The 8405-nt window shown below is 34.1% G+C and overlaps 1 protein-coding gene across 1 annotated transcript; it reads right to left on the bottom strand.

The window, feature by feature from the left end:
- Positions 1 to 5078: 5078 nt before the first annotated feature.
- Positions 5079 to 7005, bottom strand: LOC127101469 (2-hydroxyisoflavanone synthase). The gene is made up of 2 exons (XM_051038898.1): positions 5948 to 7005; positions 5079 to 5860 (listed from the first exon to the last, which is right to left on the bottom strand). Exons 1-2 carry the CDS (start codon positions 6848 to 6850, stop codon positions 5189 to 5191), a joined length of 1575 nt encoding a protein of 524 aa, XP_050894855.1. The 5' UTR covers positions 6851 to 7005; the 3' UTR covers positions 5079 to 5188.
- Between the last annotated feature and the right edge of the window lie 1400 nt (positions 7006 to 8405).

Below are 8405 nucleotides of genomic sequence, written 5' to 3'. Positions count from 1 at the left end.
CGTACTTTTCGGATCATTGACATAGAACACTTGTCTAGCTTGAGAGGCTAGAATAAAAGACTCATCTTTATATCCCACCCTATTAAGATCCACTTGCAAAAATCCTGAATTATCCATTCGAATGCCGTTATTATTTTCAACCCACTTGCAACCAAATATAGGAATCTGAAACTTCTCATAATCAAACACCCAAATGCGCTCGATAACACCAAAATACGACAGATTTTCAAATTTGGGGTTTAAGTCCTTCACACTTGATATGTGCATTGCTTCAGCTACCACGGTGACACCACTATTCTGCATAATACTTTTATCATCTTGTTCTTTGGTATAAAATGTGTATCCATTAATCACGTATGCGCTATAAGAAAAACATGGAAACTTGGACCATATGCTAAGCATCTCAACCTTTCTGTTATTGAAGCGGGATCTGAATAATACTTTGAATAAATATGATCCTTAAACCAAGGTATAAAACATCGATTGTGCTCTCGTACTATCCAATTTTCATTTCTATTGGGATTTAAACCTCGGAGAACATCCTTGTGAATCTCAACATTTTCAGATATCTCTGACTTCAATAGCATGAGAATGTATGAACCATGCATTAAGCATTAGTGGTATGCACTAATTTGTAGCATAGTTATATATCATCATATAGTTTTTACAAAAGATAAACATTGACTAGAAAATATATATGCAGAATTGTATAATGGTCTAACTGAAAGCTAACAGAAGAATAGTCGACTCTAATTTACTCTATCAAATAACATCCATACCTAAACTTCTTAAGTTACTAGCTACGCTATGTATGCTAGAATAAATACACTCATAAGCTGCATAGTGTACCTTTGATTGGTAGAAGGTGTTTTAGATATTGCTGCCTCCTTTTTCTACATCGAGAAACAAATGGAACAGTTGGTGAAATTTAACCCATAATGCATAGTCTCCATTGCTAGCATTGCAACACAATAATTATTGTTGAGAATACTCAATAAATGTATGAACCAAGAAAAGTGAAACCAAAAATGAACAATAGCGAACGTCAGAAGAGAAACCAAGTAATATGAAGATTAGAAAAATACCTATGGTGTCAAAATCGAACAGCTAACAACGAATTAATAGAAGGAGGAAACGTCGTAGATCTAACAGAGGTGGAAGGAGAACGCCTTAGAAGTAGCGAAAATCGTAGCAGTGAGAACCCTAATGTGAAAAAGAATAAAAATAACAGAGAGTGAAATAACAAAACGCGCAGTATGTTATAATTTTAATGTTTACTAAAGGGGACCTTAGAGGGCGCTTGTGGAAAAAAAGCGCCCTCTAAAGGGGGCCTAAGAGGGCGCTTATGAAAGCGCTCTCTAAGGCTTTCCAAAAGCGCTTTATAAACTGGAAATGCACATGGACTTATAGAGCGCTTTTTTAAAAGCGCCCTCTAAGGGTAACCTTAGAGGGCGCTTTCTAAAAAGCGCCCTGTATTGTTGTCCCTCTATCTCCTCCTTATTTTTTCGCTTCACCTTAGAGGGCGCTTTATTACAAAAGCGCCCTCTAAAGTGCGCTGTCTATTCCAGTTGTTCGCTTCTTATTTTTTTGCTTCACTTTAGAGTGCGCTTTTGTAATAAAGCGCCCTCTAAGTTGCGCTGTCTATTCCAGTTTTTGGCGTAGTGATGGATAAATCCTTATTGTTACCTTAAACTGTGAATGTTAAACTTCTTAGTCGTATTTTAACTTATGGATATATTTGTAATTGCAGAAATGGGGTTATTCATATTTCACCATGGGGGAAACTTTGTTCATGACAAGCACATGTTTTACAGAGGAGGGTGTGAAACAGTTATAGAAGGGCAATACTCTAATAAGTGGAGTTTTTTCGAGGCAGTTAGCTTAGTTAAAGATCGGGGTTATGATGGATTTAGACTTTGGATAAAGATACCAGGACTTGACGAAAGGTTTACTCATTTCATTGATGATGTACAAGCTGAAGAAATTGTTAATCATAGCCTTAGTAGTAATGTTGATGGGCATATGTGGATAGAACATGATGTTGAAGACATGCTAAGCAAGGTGTCGAAGCCCGATGTTGACCAATTCAGTGAATGTAGTGATGATGATAGCATTGATGATGATGATGGGGGAGTAAGGTTTGATGATAGTGAAGAAGAAATAACTTGTGAAAGAGAGGAAGGCTTTGTTGAAGTTGAAGTGGCAAGACCAATTTCTGGTAATAGGGTTGAGGTTAATGGGAAGTCTCTTAGATTTAAGGGTATAGGTTCCAAAAGTCCTAAAAAGATGAAATCCCCAATAAAGGTAAAGTTGTTTGTTCTTGCTAGTGTTTTAGGATCTAGTTCAAAGAGAAATACTAATAATGTTGAAAGTCAAGATGTGGACTATGATGGTGAAGAATTAGAAAGCTCCGACCCTGATGATAGTGACAATGAAAAACAACCTAAGCATATGTAGTAAAGTGGGTGACATACACAAGCAGAAGAAGCTAACCAAGAAGTTCCCTAAGCAGTTGACAATTTAGTTTAAAAAAAGAAAAAAGTTGTCAAAGCAGTTGAGAAGAAGAAACAAGTTGTCAAACCTGTTGAGAAGAAGAAACAAGTTGCCAAGGCAGTTGACAAGAAGAAACAAGTTGTCAACGCATTTGAGAAGAAGGAAAAAGTTGATGTGAAGAATACACACCATCTAAGAGGAGTAATGATAGGTTGAAATCTATTTGGAGATTTAAAAACAATGTTGGGTCTGGTTCAACTTCAGCGCACCATTGGTAGTTGATTATGTGAAGAAAATGAGGTCATGAGAGGAAATTTCAAGGAGAGTAACTCATTAATGCTTATTATTAGGTAGTTTATATTGTAATTTGAGAAACATCTATTTTGTAACTTTTATGCTATACGCAATATATGCTACTTTTGGGAACATCTTTGCAATGCACACTAGGTGCACATTTTTGATTAACATGTAATGATAATTAAATAATATCTATTGTTATATGCTCATATATTTAAGAATTTCTACTGTTATATGATTAAGTGCACATTTATGTTCATCTACCGTTATTCTATTTTGTGTTCGTTTGTGTTGAAAAATAGGTTCAAATTTTATGCACAATTGTGTTGAAAAATAGGTTACAATTTTGTGCGCATTTGTGTTGAAAAACATGTTATAATTTTGTACACAATTGTGTTGAAAAACATGTTTCAATTTTATGTCATAACAAATGTGCACAAGGATATGCCAATTACCCAGTTATACTAAATGTGTCGATTATGCATCAATTTCATAACAGATGTGAAACCATTTATGCTACACCAATTATGCCAACATATAATAGCATTTCATTCATTCAAAACAAGTTACATATAATACCTTACTAAACAATTACATCAAAATAGATTACATATAATATCTTACTACACATTTACATCAAATTCGGGTACACGATCTTAAACCTAGAAGAAAAAAAACCAAGAAACAAATAACTACAACTATTACAAAGTTTTTTTCTTCCTTATGCGGTCAACATTTTTCTTCAAATCTTCCATCTCTCTTGAACACAACTCGGTGTCAATCTCTTTCCCAAACTCTTTTCCCATTTTAATCATCAGTTCTATGATTTCTCCTTCAGTTAGAGTTGTTTCTCTTTCACCAAAAATTCCATCATCCCAATGGAATAAGTGACAGTTATCCTCTTTACCCCAATACTTGCACTTCCATTATTTTCTCCCAGGATTTGTATTCAACTTTGAAACAAACTTCTTCATAGAGAGATTATGTTCACATTTGGGAGTGATTCTTCCGTTATAAGAAATGCTAGAGTTAGAACATTATGAGATTTTCATTTTCCTTGAATGAATAAGGAGACTAGAAAGTGAACAACAAAGAATAAAGGAACGACAAAGAAGAAGGGAACGCCGAACAATATGTCTAAAATGACTAGAAAAAACACAACAAAAGAAGGGAACAACGAAGTAGAAAGTAGATTAGGGTTTTTCCTTTTAAGGAACCCCTCTCTCTCAGCTCTAAAAGTTTTTGTTTTTTACTTGGGGACATTTGTATCATCTTATAGACTAAAATACACATGTGAAAATTATATTAAATGAAAAAATTATAAAAAACAGTGTTACATCAACTTTTTTGATGATTTGGTCTGACGAAGGTAAAAAATGAGACAATCTTCAAATATTGGAGGAATTCATCAAACTTTTGTTTATATTGGGGTTTTTCAAAAATAGTCCATATGACAGGGGAGAATGAATACTAACCCATTTTTTTCATCAACAGTAATAGGATTCAATGGACTTTGTGAGACAAATTCGTTGAAAAAATAGACTTGTTTTTTTCAAACCATGGTTCGTCTTCTCATGTGATAATAATTCTACAATTTTGTAATAATGATATCCAAATGAAGAAATATTTGAGTTAGACATTATCAATAGTTTGTTTGGTTGTCTTTAGCTTATATTTGTTTTAGAAAACGTTCTTTAGTCGAATTTATTGATAACAGATGATTGGCGTATATATTAATATATGTTGACATTATTTACTATTTATTATGATAAGTTAAGGGTCCGTTTGTTTTGACTTTTTTTAAAAATGATTTTTATAGTGTTACATATTTTAGTGTAAAAAAAATTTATAAACAAACTTTTCATAAAAGTTTCAAATGAGAATTTGGTTTGAATAGTTATTCTTAAAATATTATTTTAGGTATTTTATCATTTTATCGAAACTTTTTTTGGATATCAAATTTTCAAAAAATCACTTAATTTTGAAGCTATTTCAAATAGCTTTTCATAAAAATCATTTTTAAGATACAACTTTTTGAAAAAATTGTGATTTTGACTATGTTTTGATCTTTAATAATGTATATTTATGTTATAGAATGAACAAATTTAGAAAAACTTATAATATTTTAAAAAATATTTTTGTAGAATCCATTTTCAAAAATATAAAGAAAAAATCCATTTTTTTTAAAGATAAAACAACCTGGCCCTAAGTCTTGGCAAATTAATCAAAACATTCTACATTGGACATCATTAAAAAAATGGAATACCAAAAGCATACTAGTTGAGATATATGTATGTATAGCCCATGTTTGTGGGATTTATTGATATTTTATTCAAAATAATTATTGCGACATAAAAAATCAACCATGACTCCTTAACATCATCATCATGTATATGTTTTAAGAGGAAAGCAATTTAGCTGCTAGACCATCTCTTGCAAGTGGAACACATACGAGATTTTGTGCCCTTGGAACTGAGAGACCAGCTCTCTCTTTCATGCTAACCTTAGCATCATCTCCTTTCAATATTTTCCCATCAGGACCTGGCACTTGTAGATCAAAGCATTGGATAATAGATGCAAGCAGTGTTGCCATTCCAGCAGTAGCCAAATTCACTCCTGGACACATCCTCCTTCCTGACCCAAACGGTAAAAGTTGGAAATGCTGACCCCTCAGATCAACTGAACCTGCTTCACCTTCACCAGCATTTTCTAAGAACCTCTCTGGACGGAATTCTAATGGTCTCTTCCAGTATTTTGGGTCTCTTCCCACTGCCCATACATTAAAAAGTACCAATGCTCCCTCAGGGATCACATATCCGTTGATCTCGCATTCTTCAGTACATTTTCTCTTTACCACAGGTAGCGGTGGGTGCATACGGAATACCTCCTTCACCATGGCTCTTATGTAAGGAAGATTCTGAACATCTGACTCGTCCACAAGTCTATCTTTTCCTATAACAGAATCAATCTCCTCTCGAGCTTTCTTCAACACCCTCGGATTGTTGATCAGCTCTGCCAACGTCCATTCTGTTGCCACAGCTGTGGAGTCTGTCCCAGCAGAGAAGAAATCCTGCATATCATAGAGAGAGAAAGACAATCTTTTATTATTATCTATAATATAATAATAACAAAGCAACTAGATGAAAAAGAAACTCACCACAACAAGACCCTTGATTTGTTCCTTTGTAATTTTGATCTCCATTGTCTCATCTTGAGCAAATTCAAGCAAAGTATCAAGAAAAACTACACTTTGCTCACTTTCTTGGATTTCTCCATTTTTCTCTTTTCTTTTATTCACAATCTCTTGTCTTTTCTTGATAACTTTTTCAATGATAGGATCATATTTGTTGAAAATGGCTTCAGTTCTCTTCTCATAGTTCCCAAACTTAAACATCTTCAAAGGCCAAATGAAGTCGGTGAGACTGTATTCCCCAAAGATCTTAAGAACATCACGAGCAATATCTCTAACCTCTTCAGCCTCACCCAACATCATTGTAGAGATTGTGTTGTTTGTCCACTTGAGAAGTTCCCCAGTGATATTAAGTGGCTCTTGAGTTTCAGCGCTATTGGCAATAACCTTAAGAACCTTGTGGATTTCTTTAGTCCTCAAGGGTCTCAACTTGTTGATGGTGGTGGCGTTAAGGAGATCATTCATGATGAGCTTTCTAATGAACTTCCAGTAAGGTCCAAATGGAACCATTGCAACGGAGTTATCGTAGGTTAACCGTCTGATAGCAGAGGTTTGGAACCTTGTATTGAAAGAAGTCGCTTCATGAGTTTGAAGGAAGAGTTTGAAGAGATCAGGAGTGGAAACAACAACAGTAGGCATGGAGCCAAAGTAAAGAGAGTACAAAGGGCCATAACGTTCTCCAAGACGGATGAGAGAATGATGAAGAAGAGGATTATCCAAAAGATGAAGATGACCAATAAAAGGAAGACGAGGTTTAGGACATGGTGGATTAGGAAGATGGCGAAGTGCCTTTGATTTAGCGGTGGGTGTTGGACGCAAGTGTATAAATAGAGCAATCACCATTAAAGCAAGTGCAAGTTCAACCAACATGGTTGCAGCTTTTTTTGTTGATATAATATAACAAATTCTTAAAACACGAGTGATGTTTGTGAGATGAGGCTATGGGATTTGTGGTGTGTTTGCCTGAGAGATACCTTTGCAACACTCCCATTTTATAGACAAACAATCCATGGATTCTTGTAAGATTCTACCCTCGTGTTTACGTGTTTACATTTCGCAAAGAATTTTCTATCTCTGCGGGTCCTACAAACTACATTGGCCCCTAAGAAGAAAAGTATTATATTCTCATGCTCTATATCGGCGTTCGTTTTTGGAATCAAGTGCTCTCTATAATCTGCCAACTCAAGGAGGTTATTTTCTCACCTTGAGAATTTCTTCCACACTTTAGTAAAATCCTATATGACTTTTAGACGCATCTCTATAATTTGTCAATTCAATGTATTTTTAGACGCATATCAGTTCACAAACAATTCATTCATAAATGAGTCACATTTTAATTTTTGTTAAAATTAATACGGAAATGCATCTCCATATAACTTACTTTTACAGAAGTGCATCTCCATATGACTTTTTAATAAGAAAATGTGTCAGTTTTTGAATCAATTTTTTTTATATTTGGTTTCTTATACATGCATTTGTAGACATTAAGCATTATGTTGTGTTATATACATCAATACATAGGTAATATAACCGAGAAATGTGTTTGATAGATAGTTGATGACCATAAAACTTATAGCATTTTCCGACTCGATAAGCATGCTACTTCCACATGAATTCAGATGTCCATTCAGAGTTGGAACACTTTATAAAAGGCTTAGTTTTTAGGTTTTTACTATCCAAATTCTCTAGTATCAAGTAGGCAGATAATTCCATTGGAACACTTTAAATTTGTTTTTCATCCAAAAATAAATTTTTAATTAAATAGAAGTTCTTAATTTTCAAAAATACAAGTTTTATACATTAACAGACTGAACCGCGACAGCGACAGTGTAGAATTTAGAATAAAACTAGGTTCTGATTTAGCGAACGCAAACGATTCATCTAAATTAAGTTTCTTCTTATTAAAGAAAAATATTGTCCCAATTCAATTAACTAATCCGACTTAGGTGTGAGTACTATTGATTGACGCAAGTCATATTTCGATCTCTCTTTTAATTGCTTTTATAAACAAACTTGTTTTATTTTCCGTTTTAATTTCCATTCTCATCTAAAATCCGATAAGCTTTAAATTACATAGCGACAATAGATAACGGTTAAGTTGACTATAAATTCCATGTGAATTCGACAATCTTTTATACTCTGATACATTCCGTGCACTTGAGGAAAGCATCCAAGAGAAGGAAAACAAGAAGCACATCAAGTTTTTGGCTCTGTTGCTGGGAACTTTATTAATCAACATCGTAACTCCATTGTTGTGCCATATAGATTAAGGAATTTTATTTTATTTCTATTGGTTGTATGTCTAACACTCGCTCTAACACGGAGGAGTTAGAATAATCGATCCCTGAAATTGAGCGTTATATTCACCTGAAACGCCGAATACGTGAACTTAGATCCATATTTGAACCTATGGCTGAAACTGATA

Source organism: Lathyrus oleraceus, chromosome 7, assembly GCF_024323335.1.
Source record: "Lathyrus oleraceus cultivar Zhongwan6 chromosome 7, CAAS_Psat_ZW6_1.0, whole genome shotgun sequence".
NCBI lineage: Eukaryota > Viridiplantae > Streptophyta > Magnoliopsida > Fabales > Fabaceae > Lathyrus > Lathyrus oleraceus.
The sequence above is the reverse complement of the archived record's forward strand: the minus strand, read 5'-3'. Positions and strand labels throughout refer to the sequence as shown.